The sequence below is a fragment of the Lithobates pipiens genome, unplaced genomic scaffold, assembly GCF_037356315.1.
Source record: "Lithobates pipiens isolate NorthernLeopardFrog02 unplaced genomic scaffold, aLitPip1_a1.2 Scaffold_13, whole genome shotgun sequence".
NCBI classification, from domain to species: domain Eukaryota; kingdom Metazoa; phylum Chordata; class Amphibia; order Anura; family Ranidae; genus Lithobates; species Lithobates pipiens.
This window is the reverse complement of record NW_027507718.1, coordinates 347,097,102-347,120,099: the sequence shown is the minus strand read 5'-3', so window position 1 is coordinate 347,120,099 and position 22,998 is coordinate 347,097,102. Positions and strand designations below refer to the sequence as shown.

Here is a 22,998-nt window from a genome sequence, read left to right as displayed (position 1 = left end):
GATACAATAGAAGTCAATAGGAAACACAGCTAACCTGCACCAAACCTGGGGGTACACTGCACTGCGGTGAAGTCAAGCTGCATCTCGTCAGTGTGAAAGGGTCTAACTTAATATGGCTAATAAAAGGATTCCATGTGTAGCTGGGTACTGGACTACACACAAAAATATTGCTCTGAAATGCATTTGTCTTTCTGCCCCTTCTGCTGAGTTGTTAATGTTGCTGCACCAATCTCCTCCAGCCAGCAAGAGGAGAGCCAAGTTACCTCAAGTGTATAGACTTTAATGCAGAACACCTAGAATCCTGGCTGATGTAGTTCAAGGTGTCGGCCATTCAATGAAATGATTTCCTTACTAAAATACAAATCCCAATAGCTTTATATTCATTGCCCAGGAAAACTTGCTCTCTTGGCGCTATGGAATACAGGCATTCCAGACCTATTGGAACGAGCAACTTGAGAGAGCCTGGGAGAAGGCCAGAAATTGCAGGGGTCAGAATTGCTACTTGTTCGATGTGCATCTGCCAGACCAACTGAACTGGTATTGCAGAGAGACCAGCGCATCTGCCAGAGTAGCTGAACTGTCAGCCAAGTCACTGTGACATTGGAATCAGCTCTAGAGGGGGCCGCCAGCACATCTGTATCACTAATAACAGACAAACCACTGAGAGCAAGATACATTTACACTTTTGTGAGATACTGTATATCTTAATCATACTTAGTGTGATTAGACACTGGCAAAGCTCTTGAGGACAACTCCCCTCCCCGTGGAGCCTCCCTTATAGTTATCCCTCATCCCTTGAGTCCTCTGGATACTATGAAAAAAAAAAAACAAAGGTGATGGACCTCTTCTCCTTTGCAGACCAATTAATCATAATGTTATTATTTAAAAATGTTCTCTTCCAAATCTTCGATCAACTCCTAAATCATCTCCCCACTATTTTCTATATATTACATTAGAAAATGTTCATCTGGATTGGTGCAACCTCATTAACACATTAGAAATAGTATCCAGACCGCACTCTGTAAGGATGGCCTGTAATGTTTCTTCGGGGACTGAGTCCTGCATGGGTACTAACTTTGACACTTAGTGCAACTTAAAATATATATAAAAGAATACCACACTGAGTGAAATAATAAATAAGAACAAGCAGCCGGTCAGAAGTGAGATACACACATGTACAAAATTAGTAATAGAACAGAGCCGTGCTGAATTGGTAATGTGATGTGCAATTAATCCATATGCCACAACTAATTGTGCATAAATCTAAAAATGACTCTAAACACCAAAAATTGTGAAATAAATATAGTCCATAAAACACAGATGTTTGAATTCTTGAAATTACTTTCAACACCACCATAAAACCGTGCACCTCCACCACATAAAGTGCCTGCTTACAGGAAAGGCAAGCTATCACAAGCTTGTGGCTATTGCCCAACCAGGGCCTTTATCCAGGGGGTTTTGAAGTAGCAGCTCAAGGATACGTGATTGGTGAAATAAAAACACACAGCAAATGACCAGGGAGACTCAATCATTCAGTGGTCATGGATTTAGACCAGGTATTGAAGGGTAATTGATATCATCCTTACACTGAACCCTGTTATGTAAGGTAAATCAGGAATATTAACCCTTCCCATGCATAGAGTGTACAGTTAAAATCAGGCCTTACCACAATAGTTACATAGTTAGTAAGGTTGAATGAAGTCCATCCAGTTAAACCTGAGTGAGTGTGGGTGCGTGTCTACAATTGTCCCTATCCCTAAGATACTCCTCTATTATAGCACCGTCAATTTATGCAGCACTCCACATATACATATATCCCTACCCTCAAGGAACCCACAATCCAAGGTCCCCAAACTCACATTCATATACTAGGGCCAATTTTGGACAGAAGACAATTTACCTACCAGCATGTCTTTGGAGTGTGGGAGGAAACCGGAGTACCCAGTGGAAACCCACACAGGCACATGGAGAACATGCAAACTCCAGCCAGGTAGTGTAGTAGTTGGGATTCGAACCAGCGACCCTTTTTACTGCTAGGCGAGAGTGCTACCCACTACACCACTGTGCCGCCCAATTCTGACCTCTCTCCTGAAGGCTACCTGAGGTCCGCAACCTTACTACTAGATTTTGTCTTTTTTCATCAAATAAAACACTACCTATAGACCTATGGCACCAATTACAGAATAGCTTTGACAATAAATTATTTATTATTGCCTAACGCAGACGATGTGTACTTTCACCTCTTAACAAATTCTGTGTCACATCATGTTCAAGAAAATGTATGGACCTATTGTCACTTCAACATATGGATGATATTGAAAGACAGAAATGATTTCTGGGCCTCAAACCAGGTTTATTCTTGATCATCACTTAGGTTATGGATTTTTTTTGCAAATGATTCCTCCTTCCCCACTTGTTTTTAATCTACCACATTAGACCTTGCAGTTTACTTGTAGAAGGACTCTATGTTCTTCTAAAGGATGCTTTACCTTTTCACAAGGCATCCTTCTACCATCACTTACACCTATGGCTTTATTTGAATTTGAGGTATTTTTTTTTAGTTCTTTGAGTAATTCTCTTGCTTTAACTTTATAAAGGGTATTTTTCAGGCATACCTTTTATGTCTTTATTGGTTAGCATTTTATGGATTAATATTATTTAGTCTAAGGGAGCGCAACACCATTTATTTGATTTGTTGCTATATGTTTCAGTGGTAGGGCTTATACCTCTGTCGGTGTTTGGCTGCAACCCTAATATAGGCTTAATAGATTTTTTTGATAGCGCAGGGATACTTTTGTCTATTATTTTGGTATACCTATTTACCTTCTGCTTCTCGGTTCCATAAGCAGAGCCACTTACCCTCACAGTACACTCTGTAACACCCCATCTTTTAGCGTCCCTATTAACGGTTATACCCTAGATTTGTACTTTACCTCTTTGTTATAAGGCCTGGGCTAACCCTGTCCTTTTCTTCTAGGTATATGCAATAGAGGTTTCCAGAAAGATATTTTGTAGAGAAGGGCTTTCAGCTTAATTTTTAATCCAATTTCCTTTCACCGTTTGGTTCTTACCATTAGGTGGATCTTTTATTTGTACCATCCTCCAGGCAGCCTTCACGCCTCAAATGTTCTTTACTTCTCAGGCACCCACATAGAGGGAACACTTTCCATTCCCCTTGTAATTTGTATAGTACTTTTACAATTCAATCCTTCCTACAGGGGGGTTTACACCTTTCCCCTCGTCATATAGGCAAAAAACATTTTATCAGGGGTTTTTCTCAAGTACTACACCCCAAAGGATGGCCTGGTGGAATTCTTCCTCTCCCAGTAACAGTCTGTCAGCGCTAAGTGAACAGGTTATCCACCTCAGAGGCCTACCCCTCTTTCAGCCATTGTATTTTGGCCTTAAGGAAGGACCTCCTTCTGAAAACTTGTGGTTCTTCAGGGACAGTGCATCATCGTGTGTGTGTGTGTGTGTGTGTGTGTATATGCATATGTATATATGTGTGTAGCACTAACCCCCGAAGGAGCTTCTGGTTTTATTGGGCTTACCGTTAACTTCTGGATTGTTTCTCTGTCTAGGGTTTTCCGTGGTAAATAGCCCAAAGAAATGTGGAAACTGACACTGAAATTTCTTTTGGGTTATTTATTTAAAGTATAAACAAAGTCTATGGCCGCGTACACACGGGCGGATTGTCTGGCCAACTAAGTCCATCAGACAATCCGACAGACAGTCCGTCCTAATTTTGAATGAACGGACTTGACCACACACGATGAACAGACAGTCCGCTGAAAGCTTGCGCGATGACGTGTACAGCACGTACGACGGGACTAGAAATACGACGTCCAATACACTGCAATGCAACCTTCGGCCGTGTAAATCCTTTCTGAGCATGCGCCACACTTAGTCCGTCCAACTTGCCTACACACGAGCGGACTGTCCGCTGAAACCAAGTTTGGACGGACTGTATTACGGAAATTCCGAAAGACTTAGTCCGCCAGACTGTCCGCTGAAGCCCACACACGAGCGGACTGTCCGCTGAAACACGTTTCAGCGGCCTAAGTTGGACGGACAATCCTCTCGTGTGTACGCGGCCTATCAGTTTAGGCTAGAGAGTTAGGATTAAGTTCAGGTACTTTGGACTGCAAAAATGATAAGTCTCTTATAGAAGAAATCCAGAGAACAACCGTTTCACAGCTGGATTTTACAACCCCCGGATAGACCTCCTCTCACTAGGCTTAGCAGTCAGTGGGTTGTTAAGCAAAGTCTCTGCCACAGACTTGAATGTAGAATACTTAAAGAGGAAGTAAACCCTGATGGGTTTACTTCCTCTTTCATTCCCTGCAAAGGCAAAGCATAATGGACCACTATGCATCGAATTGCATGCGCACGGGAGCCGACACGCGCGGCATCTCCGTTGTTGAAGATGCCGCGCTCAGTGCGCCTGCGCACCGCTGTCTACAGCACATGCGCCGTAGACAGCGGTGCCTGTCTTCGGGGCAAATATCTCCTAAACCTTATAGGTTTAGGAGATATTTCTTGGACCTACAGGTAAGCCTTAATCTAGGCTTACCTGTAGGGCAAAGTGTGTTGTAAGTGTTTACAACCACTTTAAGAGAAAAAGTCTCTGTCACAGACTTGAGTCGGCGATACCGTATGAGTGTAGATCCCTGAAGTGTCCTTCAACTGAGCCTCCAGGCTCCTACAGAGAAGCCAGCCTTGTGCACGGCCTTCTCCTGAAGAGTCCTTCCATGGGTGCTTCTCCAGTTGCTGGGCCTCTCCCTTAGATGGGATAGCACCACACCACCTTTGAATCAATAAGACCCCGATATTCATTCAGGCCTGTCCCTGCAGTTTGCCAGCCAACCCCGAGACTTGGAAATGCATGATTACGCACCCCAGGCCAGGAGGGCCAGGGGGCTGGTATGGAGAACCAAACAGACAGAAAGCCCTCTCTGGACCGGAACCCCGGACCACGTGGTGTCAGTACCTTAAATACCACCTCCCAGAAGGCACAGCAGGAGAACACTCCCACTGGGTTGGCTCAGAGAGAAACGTGACATTTAATACATCCAGCTAGACTGCGTTCTCAAACTTGCCGGCGGTGACAGCGACACCTGCGGTCAAGGAGAACCCAGTGCAACCCAGCCAGACTGGTACTGAAACCATAACCCAACTGTGGTTTCAGGAGAATTGACTTTGAAAACATATAGCGCATGCTCGTCATGAGCCAGCGCTACATATTTATGTATCATAGGCGTGCGCAAGGGCTAATCACCCTGTGCACCAGAGCCAATGATAAGGCAGTACAGCCTACCCTCCTGTACCGGGCCCATGTCCTAGTAATTCAAAAGAGGGACCCAGACACCTGGTGAGCAGGAGGAGTGGCTGTATTGCTAGAGGTCCCCCCCTTTCAGCGCTTCCGGCTTCTACTCCTCCCTCTCCCACCGCCTGCACTGCAGGGGGATCAGTTCTAGTATCCTGTGCTCAGTCTCTTTTTCAGTCTTAAATGTTAATTATCAGGGGTATGTGCAGAACCCTGATTTCTTTATCGTACATCATGGGACACAGAGCCTTAAGTAATTAATGGGTTATAGGCCACCTTCAGGTAATGGACACTGGTATACCCAATCCAGGAAGTTCACTCCCTATATAACCCCTCCTACTTCCAGGAGCACATCAGTTTTTTCGCCAGTGACTAAGGTGTTGGTCACGAGTGAAGATGTGCTCTGAGGAGCTCCAAGAGGGATCCATGCTGGCTTTAAATAGCCTCCATAGATCAGATCCATCCAACGTGCCACTGAGGCCTAAGTGGATGGTACCTGAGGCCTTGTATCCAAAGGTTTTGCCTGTAACACCTCTCTTTGTAGGGCTGGTCCCCGGGAACCCAGGGCTTAGGTCTTGCTACATTACCTAAAGTGTTTCTGGTGGGGTGCTTTTACAGGTCCAAGGGAGTGGAATCCCGTTATTTATGGACCCGGTCCTTGAAGGTTTGCTAAGCACAGCCTGCCGTAATAGGTGAAGATTGTATTGTCTGTTAATTCAGCAAATCCTGCGATGGGGATAAGGTAAGGGAAGAAATTTAGGAACTGAAAAGTCCACCTATGTATTCTTCGATTAGGGAAACATTTTTATCGTGCCTTAATTCTCCACTAGAAGGATTCTATGCACATACCTTAATCTTTTGTCTTCACTGTAAAGCTCAGTCTCTGTGTGGCTGCAGCAACGTGTGGAGGGGGATTTTTTCTCAGGAAAAAAGAAATCTGACAAAATGTTTTCTTTCTACCCCCTGAAGGGACTGAGAGTTAGGGGGGCATCAGCGTTGTACCCCCCCTACATTACCCCCCTCCGCAGGTGCGGAGGTCCCGCTGTTCTGCTACTGCTAATTTTTTTTACTGTTGAGGCTGTTGTTTGTTGACCTGCTGCTGACAGGTCTCTGCCTCCCCTCCCCCCTCCTCGTGTTGGGTCTGAGCGTGCACGAGCTTGGGAACATTTTAAATGAAATGGTGGGGCGGATTTTTTGTAGGGGGCGTGGCCTAAGTGCAGGGCCGCAAACGTCCACGAGGACGCACGGCAGGCAAAAACAAATAAAAACATATCAGAGACAGTCTCCTTAGCTGACCAGGAGGAATCAAAGCAGTCTGCACACAGGAGCTGTGGGACACATGAGGGTTGCACACTGGCATTCCTGATACAGGAAGGACTTTTTTCCCAGCACTAGGCTGAACTTTATAGCGGCTTTATTGTCATGACTATATTCAGCGATTAAGTACAATTGTATAGTGGCTCTGTTTTTGTGCTTAGGACTATGCCTGCTAAAAAAGACACGTCAAATCACCCCCAGGCGCTAGGATCTTGAGTCACATTTCCATGCCATCCTCACCTGAATTACCAGTTATGGCAAGCCAGGGTGAGCAATTGGAGCAAATTAATGGTGCAACTGCTTCTCACATCTCAGCCCCTGTATACGTCACTGAAGATGTCCTTTCCTCCACCCTGCAGGGTCTGGAAGGAAGATAAGTGGCTTTAATCGCATCCTCCATTCAGATGGATAGGAAGCGTGCTAGATCCCCCCCCCCCCCCCCCACTTCAGAACCTTTGCAAGGGGAAAAGTGAGCTCAGGATGAGGTGTTTCGATCAGGAGGAAAACAAACTGATGATTCCTCTGCAGAATAAACAGCGGTAGATGAACCTTTTTCAGCCTCACAATCTGAGAAATGGTTCATTCCACTTTCATGCTGCCCCTAATGGAGTCTCCTGGAAGCTCGGTTTCTTCCTTGGTTTCCTTAAAACCTTCTCAGCCTTTGCATGCGTTTCCTGTCCATGCATTACTAGAAAAGCTTATTTTTGCCGAATGGGATCACCCGGATAAGCGTTTTCTCCCTCCTAAGAGATTTTCAGTTCTCTGTCCCATGGAGAAATTCACCAAGTGATGGAAAGTACCAGCAGTTGACGTTGCGATTTCCAGGGTGAATAAATGCCTAACTTGTCCTGTAGACAATGCACAGATGCCTTAAGCATCCAACAGATAAGAAGTTGGAATCCCTGTTAAAATCGACTTTTTAACATTTTTTAACATTTTTTTAAGCGGGGGGCTTATCGGAATCCGGGAGCCCCCTTTAATAGGGAGCCCCCAGATCTTGGCCCCCACCCTATGTGAATGAGTATGAGGTAGATGGTACCCCTATCCATAAATAATAATACATTATAATATTATAATAATAAAAATTATATACATAATACCAACAGTCTGACAATGGTGGTGGTAGCGTGATGGTCTGTGGCTGCTTTGCAGCTTCAGGACCTGGACAACTTACCATAATTGATGGAACCATGAATTCTTTGCTCTACCAGAAAATCCTAAAGGAGAATGTCTGGCCATAAGTTCGTGACCTCAAGTGCACTTGGGTTATGCAGCAGGACAATGATCCGAAACACAACAGAAAGTCTACCTCCAGAAGATTCAAACAAAGCAAAATTTAGATTTTGGAGTGGCCTAGTCAAAGCCCGGACTTAAATCCAATTGAGATGCTGTATCATGACCTTTACGCAGGACGTGCTGAAAATCCCTCAAATGTGGCTGACTTAAAACAATTCTGCAAAGAAGAGTGGGCCGCAATTGCTCCACAGCAATGTGAAAGACCCATTGCCAGTTATCGCAAACGTTTGATTGCAAGGGTGGCACAACCATTTATTAGTTTTAGGTTTAGGGGCAATTACTTTTTCACATAAAGCCAGGCAGGTTTGGACAGCTTTTTTACCTTAACCACTTCCCGACCGGCGCACGCCGATGTACATCGGCAGAATGGCATGGGCAGGCATATTGGCGTACTGGTATGTCCATTTTTAAATGCCGCCCTTCCATCGTATGCGCACCGCCGGCTATCGCCGCGGGGCTACCCGCGATCATCTCACGGGCGGCTGAACGAGGAGATGCCATTGTAAACAGCATCTCCCCGTTCTGCCTAGCGACAAGTGATGCTGATCTCTGAGATCCGTGTTCACTAAAACAAAGCCCAGCCCCCCACAGTTAGTGACACGCCCCTAGGAACAATTAACCCCTACACTGCCACCCCGTGGTTAACCCCTTCACTGTCATTGTCATTTACACAGGAATCACTGCATTTGTAAAGCAGTGATTGCTGTATAAATGACAATGGTCCCAAAAATCTGTCAAAAATGTCCGATGTGTCCGCCACAATGTCGCAGTCACAATAAAAATCGCTGATCGCCGCCATTACTAGTAAAAAAAAAAATTATTAATAAAAATGCCATAAAACTATCCCCTATTTTGTAAACGCTATAACTTTTGCGCAAACCAATCTATAATCGCTTATTGCGATTTTTTTTTGTACCAAAAATATGTAGAAGAATACGTATTGGCCTAAACTGAGTGGAAAAAAAAACGTTTTTTTTTAATATATTTTTTGGGGGATATTTATTATAACAAAAAGTAAAAAATAATGGGTTCTTTCAAAATTGTCGCTACAGTATATTTTTGTTTATAGGGCAAAAAATAAAAACCGCAGGGGTGATCAAATACCACCAAAAGAAAGCTCTATTTGTCTGAAAAAAGGGACGCCAATTTTGTTTGGGAGCCACGTCGCACGACTGCGCAATTGTCAGTTAAAGTGACGCAGTGCCGAATCGTGGGTCTGGTCTTAAGCCAGAAAAATGGTCTGGTCTGAAAGTGGTTAATAAATTAAACCGTCATTTAAAAACTGCATTTTGTATTTACTTGGGTTATCTTTGTGTAATAATAAAATGTGTTTGATGATCTGAGTCATTTAAGAGTGATAAATATGCAAAAAAACAAAACAAAGGGGGCAAATACTTTTTCACATCATTGTGTGTATGTATGTGCATATATGTGTGTGTGTGTGTGTGTGTATAGATAGATAGATAATTTTACCAAAGTGACTGATGGCATGAGAGAAATAGAGGGGTTGATATTGCTGTCTGTCTTCTGAAAGTGCTAGTTATGCTAACCCTCTGGCTTTAATACTGAGTCACCTACCCTGAACAAGAAAACAGCTCAGGGAAGTCAAAGTCAAAAGTATTAATTTATATACTTGTTCCAGGCCAGTGGCGCAATAATTAGTTAAAGGAGAAGTGTGAGCTACATAAAAAAAAACATGCATACTCACCAATATGGCCAGAATATGGCACATGACTCCTGACTGCTCAACTCGGTCTGCTCTGAGCAGAGAGCAGTGACTGTCAGTCTCTGCTCTCTGTTCTGCCCTTTCAGCGCTCAGTAGTCAGCACATTGTTGTTGGAATCCTTCTAATGCCTGGAGCGGCTCTGTAACGTCAGCCAACAGTGGGTCACAGAAGAGCACAAGTAAGTACACTCCTGTGATCCAGAAGGGAAGTATAGCCAAAAAAACTTTGGCCATACTTCTGTTTTAAAAAACTTTTACATGTGAATCTAAAATAGAATGCAAATAATAAAAGATAATGGTTCCTTGCAGAATTCCAGTCACAAGCATTTTTTTTTACTTTTTAAAGTTTATGGTGTTTGAATGAACATTACCTCTGCTGAAGTAAATGCAATGGCGGCCATGTTCATTAGATTTATTATCATATTTGTAGGCTGTTTGGGCCCCCCTTGGTAGCTTGGTCCAAAAATGTTAGCACTCTCCGCGTCCTGCTTTTTTGCTAGGGGATAAAAACCATCGGTAGTGAGTGTCCATTGATGTTCATATATGAGCAACAAATCAGGACATAGGGATTGCTAACTGGGAGTTTTCGGCCAGGATTTTAGGGGGCCCAAATGTCCTTCGGGTATGACAATAAATGTAAAATTTTTTGCAGTTCTCAAGAGTCAGGGTATTTGCACTGAGCTACTGAGAGTCCCCTTACTATAATTTACAGTATGTTCTATTTTATAAAGGTTAAGATCTGCATTTGGGATATCTGAAATTCAACTGTTTACTTTTTGTTAACAAAGATTTGCCATTTGTTAAAATGAATATATCATAAAATTGAATCTTGTATTTCCAGCTTGATCTTCAAAAGAAGACAGAGGAGTTTCTCAAACTAGATAGCTCCCAATCAAGCAGGTAATTACTTTATTGACATACTTTAAAACTGGAACGGCTGTGTTTAGGGAATTAGCATTTCAAGAATAAGAATGTTATCCTATCCTTATTTTATTGTAATATGAGTGTGCTAATAAGAAAGCATATTTATTATCCCGGGGCACAATGAGAAATTGACTCCCTCTATTCTGCCTACCTTAACCACTTAAGTCCCGGTCCATTTGGCTGGCCAAAGACCAGAGCGTGTTTTGCGATTCGGCACTGCATCTCTTTAACCACCTCAATACAGTGCACTTACACCCCATTCCTGACCAGACCAATTTTTAGCTTTCAGCGCTCTGACAGTTTGAATGACAATTACTCAGTTATGCAACACTGTACCTATATGAAACTTGCGTCCTTATTTCCACACAAATAGAGCTTTGTTTTAGTGGTATTTAATCACTAGTGGGTTTTTTATTTTGTGTGCTATAAATAAAATAAAACATACATTTTGTGAAAAAAATGCCTTTTTCTTTGTTTCTGTCATACCTTTTTGCTAATTAGTAATTTTTTTTCATAAATTTTGGCTAAAATTTATACTTCTACATATCTTTGGTAAAAATAACCCACATTAGTATATATTATTTGGTCTTTGTGAAAGTTATAGAGTCTACAAACTATGGTGCCAATCACTGAAAATTGATCACATCTGATCAGGCCTTCAGTACATCAGGTGTATACAAAAGTACAAATACCCCCCAAATGACCCCTTTTTACAAAGTAGACATTCCAAGGCATTAATTAAGTAGCATGGCGAGTTTTTTTAAGTTGGCATTTTTTCCCACAATTCTTTGCAAAATGAAGATTTTTTTTTTTTGATTTCTCGATATTTTTACAAAATTGTCATATTATCAGGTTATTTTTACACACAGCATATGCATACAACAAATTACACCTCAAAATACATTCTGCTACTCTTCCCGAGTAGGGCGATACCACATGTGTGAGGCCGCGTACACACGCGCGGACTGTTCGCCCAACTTTGTCCGCTGAACAGTGTTTGGGCGGACAGTCCGCTCGTGTGTGGGCTTTCAGCGGACAGTTTCAGCGGACAGTTGGACGGACAAGGTTTTTCGGAAATTCCGTAAAACTGTCCGCTGAAACCTTGTTTCAGCGAACAGTCCGCTCGTGTGTAGGCTTGTTCGTCAAACAAAGTTGCGCGCATGCTCAGAAAGGATTTTCACGCCGAAAGCTATAATGCAGTGTATAGGACGTCGTATTTTTCGTCCCGTCGTACGTGCCGTTCACGTCATCGCGCACGGTTTCAGCAAACTGTTCGTCCGTCGTGTGTGGCCATGTCCGTCCATGCTAAGTTTGAGCGGACTGTTTGCCGAAACTGTTGGACGGACAAAGTTGGGCAAACAGTCCGCGCGTGTGTACGCGGCCTTAGACTTTTACACAGCCTGGCCACATACAGAATACCAACATTGAAGTAGTACCTTCAGACGTTCTACGAGCATAAATGACACGTCTCATTTCTCAACCACCTATTACACTTTTGAAGGCCCTGGAGTACCAGGACAATGGAATTTCCCATAAAATGACCCCATTTTAGAAAGCAAATACCCCAACGTATAATCTGTGTGGCATAATGAGTCTTTTGAACGGTTCATTTTTTTCCAGAAGTTTTTGGAATATGTGGAAAAAAATTAAAACGCATTTTTTTTTTTTACACAAAGTTGTCAATTTATAAGATATTTCTAACACATAGCATGTATATAGCAAAAATTACACCCCAAAACACATTCTACTACTCCTCCCGAGTATGGCAATACCACATGTGTAGGACTTTTACACAGCCTGGCCACATAGAGAGGCCGAACATTGAAGTAGTATGTTCAGGCGTTCTAGGAGCATAAATGACACATCTCATTTCATTCCTACCTATCACACTTTTGAAGGTCCTGGAGCACCAGGACAGTAGAATTACCCACAAAATGACCCCATTTTGGAAAGCAAACACCCCAACATATATTCTATGAGGCATGGGCTGCAGAGAGGTACTCTGGTACTCTGATGGCCTGGTGACAGGTACTCGGGTACTCTGATGGCCTGGTGACAGGTACTCGGGTACTCTGATGGCCTGGTGACAGGTACTCGGGTACTCTGAAGGCCTGGTGATAGGTTCTCTGATAGCCTGGTGACTGGTATTTGGGTACTCTGAAGGGCGGTGATAGGTATTCAGGTACTCATATGGACTTTGACAGGTACTCGGGTACTCAGATGGACTGGGACAGGTACTCGGGTACTCTGATGGGCTGTGACAGGTACTCGGGTACTCTCATGGGCAGTGACAGGTACTCGGGTACTCTCATGGGCTGTGACAGGTACTCGGGTACTCTCATGGGCTGTGACAGGTACTCGGGTACTTTGATGGGCTGTGACAGGTACTCGGGTACTCGGGTGAACCTTGACAGGTACTCGGGTACTCTGATGGACCGTGACAGGTACTCGGGTACTCTGATGGACCGTGACAGGTACTCGGGTACTCTGATGGACCGTGACAGATACTCGGGTACTCTGATGGGCCGTGACAGGTACTCGGGTACTCTGATGGACTGTGACAGGTACTTGGGTACTCTGATGGACCGTGACAGGTACTCGGGTACTCTGATGGGCCGTGATAGGTACTCTGGTACTCTGATGGACTGTGACAGGTACTTGGGTACTCTGATGGACAGTGACAGGTACTCTGATGGACTGTGAGTGACAGGTACTATGAGGAGTGGGGACAGGTCCTCTTTATTGGGGGGGCAATCAGTGTGATTGGTGTACACTGTAAGTGGTAACGAGATGTTACCGCAATCTCCTCCTCACACACGGTCGGTGTGTGAGGAGGAGAACCCGGTAACATCTCGTTACCGTGGTTTGTTTACATTTTAGTGATCGGCTGTGAAAGTATCACAGCCGATCACGTGAGTAAACTGGCGGCCAATGGCTGTTTACCAGTGTCGGTGTCGAGCAGTGTTCCTGGGGAACACGCTGCCACTGACGTGCATGCGTAGCACGATCGCGCATGCACCGTGCACAGTGGGGGTGTAACCATCTGTGTTCGGCTGTGACTTCATCACGGCCGATCATGTGGTAAACAGCCATAACCAATGGCTGTTCACCCCCTTCGGTGGAGAGCGGTGTCTCTGTGACACGCCGCCACTGAAGAAACAGGGATGCACGCGCACGATCACGCGCATTACCTGTTTAAACGGGAGGCCGTCATATGAGGGCCTCCCGCCACAATAGGTGCGCCGCCTTGCCGTCATTTGAAGGCCAGCGGTCGGGAAGTAGTTAACTGACAATTTTCCGGTCATACGACATGGCTCCCAAACAAAATTGACGTCCTTTTTTTCCCCACAAATCGAACTTTATTTTGGTGGTATTTGATCACCTTTGCGGTTTTTATTTTTTGTGCTAAAAACAGAAAAATAGCGACAATTTTCGATATAATAAATATCCCCAAAAAATTTCATTAAATACATTTTTTTCCCTCAGTTTAGACCGATACGTATTCTACATATTTTTGGTAAAATAAGTGTTGATTGGATTGCGCAAAAGTAATAGCGTTTACAAAATAGGGGATAGTTCTATGGCATTTTTATTAATATTTTTTTTTATTAGTAATGGCGGCTATCAGAGATTTTTATCGTGACTGTGTCATTATGACGGACAGATCGGACACTGTTTGCGCAGTTATACAGCGATCAGTGCAATTAAAAATGCATTGATTACTAAGTAAATGTGACTGGCAGGGAAGGGGTTAACCTTTAGGTGGCGCTGTAGGGGTTAAGTGTGTCCTAGGGAGTGATTCTAACGGTTGAGGGAGGGGCTGTGTGTGATACAACACTGATCAGCACTCCCAATTACAGGGAGCTGTGATCAGTGACAGTGTCACTAGGCAGAATGGGGAAATGCTTGTTTACATTAGTATTTCCCCGTTCTTCCTCTCAGTGAGACGATCCCGCTCACGAAGCTCCCTTTGGGCGCACGTGCGTGCCACCACTAGCGCGTCCGCAACCCACCTCTTAAAGGGCAACTTACAGGTACTTGATTCTGCCTGTACGTGCCCTTCTGCCTTAGTATATCTGCGTGAGGAGGTGGGGAAGCGATTAAAGGGACTTTTTAAGATAACACTTTCGTCATTAGTGCTCTATAGGATATATGCACTATATGAACATAATATGAACATCTTCACTATCACTTCTAGCCCATGTCACTCTCCTGAATTGTAACAGAGTAGTTGCCTTATTTTCTCTGTCTGTCTGTACTGAAATAGCCAACACCGTCAGGCATGGACAGCCCACAAGTACGTTTTGCACAAGACATTAACCCAGCTCTAGGCTTCTGTCTGAGTTACCTTGTGAATAGTCTGGTTTTGACTACATATATTATATTTCTAAAGTGCATATATTGCCCTTTTAACTGTTAAAAGATTATGCCTGGCTGCCGCTGGGTCATTGCACTTTATTGTTTTTCCTCTTTATTTTCCAAATATCTCAAAGATGATGCTAAGATCAGTCACTGTTGTTATGCATTACATTTTTCCCCCCATAACCACTGATGTTTCGTACACTTCTCCTAGCAATTTGACCCATTTCTAATGATTAGTGGAGTCACAGAAAAGGATCAAATTCCAAATTAGTTGCAACAATAGTTTCCAGGTAACCTTGAAAAATATGAAAGGTTACACTATGCGACAAATTCAATAAATATACAGTAAATACTCTGCGGCCTCCAAGGAAACCTTAACCAATCCACACATCATTACCCCCAGGATCTTATATCCTTACTAGGGGCATTATGCAAGTAGAAACAAGGAGTCAGTTCCTTGAGGTATTTTTCCTGAATCTGATGTATTTTGATGTACAAATTCTCTTGAATACAAAAGCGGGATCACAGTTAATACCTAAGCCCGTTCATCAGGCTCATTTTGGTGCTAAAGGCATCTGGGTATTAACTGCAATGCTGCTGTTGTATTTATATCTGTTTGAATAAAATACTTTTATGCAGTAAGAAACCTCTGAGAGCCAGCATCTAATTTCTACTGTGCCACAGAATGCAGTAAGTCAAAATGATTTGTTGTAAAGTCCACAATAACGCAAAGTTTAGACTACTGGAGCCCTTACTGTGTTAGCAATAATACACTATGCATGGTGCCAATGAATGGCACTTAAAGTTAAACTGCTATATTTTGTTACTTTCCCTGTAAAAGGACCCTCCTAGGAAAATATGTTAGCTTTCACATCCTTTTAGAAAGCTCCTGGTGCAGATAGCGATATCCTTCACTACCACAAGCCAACCACACATTAACCCACCCTGCAGTCCTAACACTAATCAATGCAAAAACCCTTCTGTATTTACATTTAACCCCTTGTTTACCTTTTTACCTTTCTCGTGGAAGGATTCTTTACCTTGAAGATAAAACTTTCCTGCATTAAATGCCCAGCACTGAAACCCGTGTGTATTCTTTGCGCAACTCATGAAAACAGGCTAATTTTGGCGTAGAGTCATTTATGCAACGTCATGTGGCTGCCCTAGTCCACCTGCATCTAGGACTGGGCAATGAAGGGTTCAAATGTAACAGGTTACACCCTCTTTGACAGGTTCCATTTAAGCTATGAGCAGTGTGGTGCACAACTAAACTCCTGTAGCTGATGCTTGCCCATTAAGTACCCGAAACAGTTACAATAACTTAACAAACTGTGAAATAAATGTACATGTCAACCTCAATTCCTATAAGATGTGAATGCAATGAAATATATATGAAAGCAGTCTCTGTGCACTCACAACATCAATTATTCATCTGTTGCTGTTTTGTCTGCTGAAGATTTTTATCAGCTGCATTTAGCTGAATATATTACTAATGGATCTTTATTGTGAACATCGCTAGTTTTTAGTACTTTATACTCGATTTCTGGATTTAGGCTGTCCAAAGTTGCAGTGATTACAGCAAAAAATCTTTCCTTAACTATTAAACAGGTTACTGGCTTGTTGCCAGGTATTGCCAGCAAAACCTATGTCTTTAGAAGCTACTACTTCCTAGTTGCAGTCCTATTTTTTGACACTATATATACGTAAACGTTTCTTGTTCTTTCACCTACTAAGTCTGAGGTGGGGAGTCTATTCTTTCTACTGCATAATGTAGAATAAATGAAGATTGCATTAACACGAAAAAATCATCTTTGTAATTGTATGAACAGTGAGTGAAGCCTGTAAATATAAGAAGCCAATGGGGTATTTCAATCTACCTGCATCCATGAAAGTTAATAATACAGTAGCTTTAGCTAGTCATCTAGCTTGTGGGTCTTCATGCAACATCACCAGTCTACTAATTTACCCTGTTATTATCTCTTGCCTCCACTATTTACTCCTTGTTGGCCTACCTCTACACAAGCCCTCTTCAGTCTATCATGAATGCTGCTGCCAGACTCTTCAGCCTTACCAGCCACTCCTGTGTCCAAGACTTCTTTCTGACAATCCCTTCCCTGGCCTCTGTTCACAAAGTGAATAAAATTAAAAATACTAACCACATAATACAAAGCCATCCACAGCTCTGCCACATCACCTACCTTATCACAAAATATCATCCAGACTATCCTCTTTGTTTTTACCAAGACCTCCTGCCTTATAATCCCATGCCACCTCTTCGCATGCTTGCATTCAGAACATCTCCAGAGCTTCTGCCATCCTTTGAAATTCCCTACACCAATCTGTCCAGCTATTTCCTATTCTGCCAGCCATTAGGTTGTTCCTTCAAATTCCTCTTTCAAGCCTATTCCTACTTTTAAAAAACAAACAAATAAATACCCCTGGGCACACCGATATATGTTGAGTATGATAAAGTGCTGCCGCTAAAATATATGCATGTACCATTTACTCCCAAGTGTTAAAATACACAAAAACACTAGTTATTCAGTGCCACACCTGTATATAAATACACAGATACATTATATGAATCTATAAGTCCATCCAGTGTATACACAGTATATGATCTTACCATTCCTTGAGAACAAAACAAAAAGTCCAAAAATAAGGAAAAGGCATTATTAAAAAAATATGTACAGTGCTGTGAAAAAGTATTTGCCACCTTACTGATTTTTCTTTCCTTTTTTTGCACATTTCTCACACTTAAAAAAATTCAGATCATCAAACTAATTTTAATATTACACAAAGATATGCCAAGTAAATCCAAGATACAGCTTTTAAATTATTATTTCATTTATTAAGGGAAAAAAGCTGTTCAAACCTACCTGGCCCTGTGTGAAAAAGTAATTGCCCCCTCCCATGCTGAATCACGAATGAACTGTGATTAACCATACATTTTTTGAAAGCTGAGTTAAATTTCACTTGCCACACCTATGGCTGATTACTGCCAGTGGATGGGGGGGGGGGGGGGAAGACACCGCGCTATATTAGAATAAGAGTGAAAAACACCACGCTATATTAGAATAAAGGTGAAAAACAGCTGCTAACACTTCAAACAAACAAAGTTCAAAAATATAAACAACAAAATAGTGTAGCGCTAATTTAAATAGTGATATCTTCACTAAGGAAAATATCCAAATGTAGGCAATCGTGAGTGCTAAAAAAACAGGAAATAAAATCCTCTGTAGTGTGATAAATACACAAAAAATGGAGTCCATGAGACTCGCCTGATCACCGATCCGTGCAAGGGGTCGATCCCGACCCCTTATCACGTGATCAGCTGTCAGCCAATGACAGCTGATCATGTGATATAACGGAGCCGGTAATCGGCTATTATTCCTCCTCGCGCTGACAGCGCGAGGAGAAAAAAAAAAGCCGATCACCGGCGGCCGTGATCGGGACATCAGTCCCGATCACGGCCAGCCCTGCTAGTGCCCACCTGCCCCCTGCCAGTGCCCACCTGCCCCCTGCAGTGCCAAATGTTTAAAAAGTAAGTGCCCCGTCAGTGCCACCCAGCAGTGCCCACAGTGCTGTTGTAATATATATATATATTATATATTGTTATATATATTACGTCTGTCCATGTATTTTATATATGGTGTTATATGGACACATACAGTACAAGATTGACCAGGCCAGATTTCAGTTGACTGAGTGACTTGTCCAAGCCAACTCAATTACACATATCAAAGGGGACTTGTTGACCAAAAGGTTGTTAAGGTGGTATCTGTTAATCTAATTGAGCATATTGAAGGAAACTTGTTTATGTTTATATGCAAGAATGCAAATTAGGGCAGTTTATGACTACAGCTGTTCACGGCTAGGGGTAATCTTTTGTCACTCTGAAAAAAAGACACAAGGAGATCAAAGCATTTAATGGAAAGGGCCAATCAAGTTGCTCAGCCATTCAATGCTTAGGATATATAACATGGCAGTCAGTCTTGTCTGGGTGTGTGGTCGTGAAGGCACCAAGGTCTGAGGAAATATGGGGATCTGAATATTTACTATATTGATAAGATTTACTCTGTTGGATTTGGTCATCTGTTGCAAGACTTTGTTCTGTATTGGAAGTCAATAAAGTGCATCTCTCTGGAAGAATTGGGTTGCTGCGGAAGAGTACTTATAATAACGAATTAATCATCTACCCACGCTATACATATAATATATCACTACAAGTGCCACCCAGCAGTGCCACCCAGCAGTGCCACCCACAGTGCCACCCAGCAGTGCCCACAATCTGCCTCAAAGGTGCTGCACCCCAGTGCCACTTATCCGTGCCCATCAGTGTCATCTACCAGTGCCCAGCAGTGCCGCCCATCAGTGCCCAGCAGTGCCACCTATCAGTGCCCATCAGTCCCATCTATCAGTGGTACCTATCAGTGCCCATCCGTGCCACCCATCCGTGCCACACATCTGTGCCCATCTTTGCCCATCAGTGCCGCCTTATCTGTGCCCATCGGTGCCGCCTTATCTGTGCCTATTAGTGCCGCCTTAACTATGCCTATCAGTGCCCACCAGTGCAGCCTATCAGTGCCCACCAATGCAGCCTATCAGTGCCCACCAATGCAGCCTATCAGTGCCCACCAATGCAGCCTATCAGTGCCCACCAATGCAGCCCATCAGTGCCCACCAGTGCAGCCTATCAGTGCCGCCTAATCAGCGCACTTCAATGAAGGAGAAAAATGACCCGTTTGCAAAATTTTATAACAAACTATTAAACATGATTTTTTTTTTGCATCTTTTTTTGTTTGTTTAGCAAAAAATAAAACTCCGAGCTGTAACTAAATACCACCAAAAGAAAGCTCTATTTGTGGGAAAAAAATGATAAAAATGTCATTTGGGTACAGTGTTGTATGCCCGCGCAATTGTCATTCAAAGTGCATCAGCGCTGAAAGCTGAAAATTGGTCTGGGACTGAGGGGGGTTTAAGTGCCCAGTAAGCAAGTGGTTAAGTATGACAAATATGCAAAAAAATAATCAGGAAGGGGGTAAATACTTTTTTCACAGCACTATGTGTGTATATATATAGGTCTAAAATGCTTGTCCATTTAAGGGCAATATCTGGGTGAGGTATGAACCTCCTCTTATCCTACTCCTGGTCTCTTTTCACCAGATGACGCTCAATATCACAATTGTAAGCTCAGGAATAAAATATATGGACCATCATGGCGCTTTCCATAAGAACTGCATTTATATTAAAACTATGTACAATAATCTCACATTTTGGAGTGTACTAAAGGCTGTTGCACAACAGACAACTAGCGTATATATAAAATGAACCTCCAGTCCCAGTCAATGCTGGTTACTGGGAAACGCATCAGGTGGAGCTGGATTTTGTGACTTCACTACGGACAATCCTGCTGGCAAGGTCCGCGGCTGTGTGAGATATTTTTTTGTACTGCTTCTGATTTGTTTTTGACATGTAAGTGCAATGATACATTTTAAATGATGGTTTACATACAGCACTATGAAGCTTCTTCCATCTGTTGTCATCTATGTATGAGATAATCCATAGCGGCACACTTTACTTGGATCCGGTGGATACTTGAGTTACATTGCAGCAGTGGAGCTCCCTCATACCTGGAGGGAGTGTTCTTAAAGTGGCCAAGGAGTGTAATATCTCTGGAGATTGGAATCTGTTGGAGCAAGTTAGATCTCTATCATTTGAGATCCAATCCTTCTGGTAAGAGGCGTGTGTATATGTGGGGAAGACACCTTGCTGAATGCTTGTCTATGAAGCACTGTTTATTTAAGAGCACGGATAAATCAATCTGACTTTCAGCTTTTTTTACTGTGGACTGAATATGTTTGGATTGATTTTATCCTTTATACTGTTTTGGTATTCAGAATCTTGGTGGTTCAAAATGTATGCTACTCACCATAATACAATTCTTGAATAAGCGGTTGCATAAGCGGTTGCATACTTATTTTTTTTTATATAATTTTTTAATGTATATATAAAACCGCCAAGCGGCACCACCGATGAAGGCTGCATCTTGTGAAAGGATAGTCAGAAACTGTCCCTTTTAAGATTATAGACTCCCTCTCCGTTCATTGTCAAATACCTTCCAAGACCTGTTACTGGAACACATAGATGTACATCCTACATTACTGGCTCTGCCTCTGAAGGATGTCCATGCAGAGTTGTAAGGACCCCCAAATAACTCCTCCCACACCCAAAAATTCTCAGTTTTTTTTCTACTGTCCTTAGGTGATGGGTGTCTCCTGTGAGGAGATCCCACTATTTTCTTGCATGGATTCTTCAAGTGAGTACACGCTATAGTGACTATGACTACATGCATAGATTTCAGTTCGGTGTCCCTCTGCAAGCCTTGGGGACCATACCTGGACCCTGTCAGATAGAAGGCATGAAGTCAGGCTGTAGCATCTCCTTTGGCACTTGGATACTGTGTGATGTGCTTTGCTTGGTATGAAGTTCACTGCATGGAATAGTTACAGGATATTATACAGGTCCAGTGCAGTAACAATCTAGAACGGTGGTCCTTAAGGACCTAGATCTAGTCCTTAAGGTTCCCTCAGAGCTATGCAAATGTGAAGTGGGGGCACCTCGTTCACCCTAAAAAAAAAAAAAAAAAAAAAGTGGCCCACCCTTCCCTGGTTGTGCAGTAAGACAAGACCTTGGCCTTTAAATAGCTATGAATGTGCTTCCACTTTATTGCCGTATCAGGATCTCTGCATGCTACACTAGTGGCTTGTCCCCCACTGTGATCTCCGGAGGAGCTTGGACTGCAGCACCAGAGCAGGCTACACAAGGATCAAAAATTTGTCATAGCCATGGAGGCTTCCATTATTGTTTTCTCAGGCACTTGGTCTGGCAGCTTCGTATGGTGGCATCTATGCAGGAAGCGGGCTCAGGCACCATTTTGGGCTGTGTTCCTTAGTGGAAAGACTGCTTCCTCTGCGGCTCCAGCTCCCTGCTTAGCAGCACTGACCAGTCTGCAGATGATTTTAAACACCTGCATGCCTGAGATTGGCACAGCTGGATGACTGTTAACCCTTTCTGCTGCAGCTGCTCATGAATCCCCAAGTGCAATCAGAAATGTTTGCGTTTTGTGGTGGGTGAGTGACACCACCTTAATTTTTTATTTTTTGCAGATTTGAAGATCAGGTGGATCATCAACTTTCAGAAGTCTGCATTGAATCTGACTCACCACCTGCAATACTGGGGTTTTGTTGTGGACACAAACCAGACTTGAGTCTTTCTCCCTCCAGAGAAGATTCTGCCCCTCCGCTCTCAAACACACATCCTTCAATTCCAAAGACATCCCTCAGTTTGCTTTTGCATGAGGGTGTCCTTTTGAGGCTGTCTTGTGTTCAGTTTCAGTTCAGGCTGCTGCAACTCAGCATTCTGCCTGAATGGGGCAAGCAGGAGCAATCTCTGGACAACTCGTGTGTCTGTCTCTTAGAACCAGGCTTTCCTAAGCGTGTCGGATTTCCAACCCGGCATTGCAGTCCACATTTCTTCGAATGACTTGGAAAATACGATGGTTGCCAGCCATGTACTGGGGGAGAGTCCTTGGGACAGTGAGGGTTCAGGGATCCTTGTGAGTGTACAGCTTGTATAACAATGTAAATTTGCTGTCCCCTCAAAATAATTCAACACACAGCCATTAATGTCTAAACCGCCGGCAACAAAAGTGAGTACACCCCTAAGTGAAAATTTTAAAATTGGGCCCAAAGTGTCAATATTTTGTGTGGGCACCATTATTTTCTAGTACTGCCTTAACCCCTCTTGGGCATGGAGTTCACAGGTTACCACTGGAGTCCTCATCCACTCCTCCATGACGACATCAAGTAGCTATTGGATATTAGAGACCTTGCGCTACTTCACCTTCCATTTGAGGATATCCCACAAATGCTCAATAGGGTTTAGGTCTGGAGACATGCTTGGCCAGTCCATAACCTTTCCCTCAGCTTCTTTAGCAAGGCAGTGGTCATATTGGAGGTGTGTTTGGGGTCATTATCATGTTGGAA

At 43.1% G+C, this 22,998-nt stretch overlaps 1 protein-coding gene across 4 annotated transcripts in view; it reads left to right on the top strand.

Annotated features, from left to right (window-relative positions):
• Window positions 1-22,998, top strand: part of MAP9 (microtubule associated protein 9) — a 173,076-nt gene that overhangs the window by 84,489 nt on the left and 65,589 nt on the right. For all 4 annotated transcript variants that reach the window (XM_077477091.1, XM_077477088.1, XM_077477089.1 and 1 more), the window contains exon 8: window positions 10,506-10,564. In XM_077477091.1, the coding sequence (XP_077333217.1) occupies window positions 10,506-10,564 (59 nt within the window). The remainder of the gene's footprint in view (window positions 1-10,505; window positions 10,565-22,998) is intronic.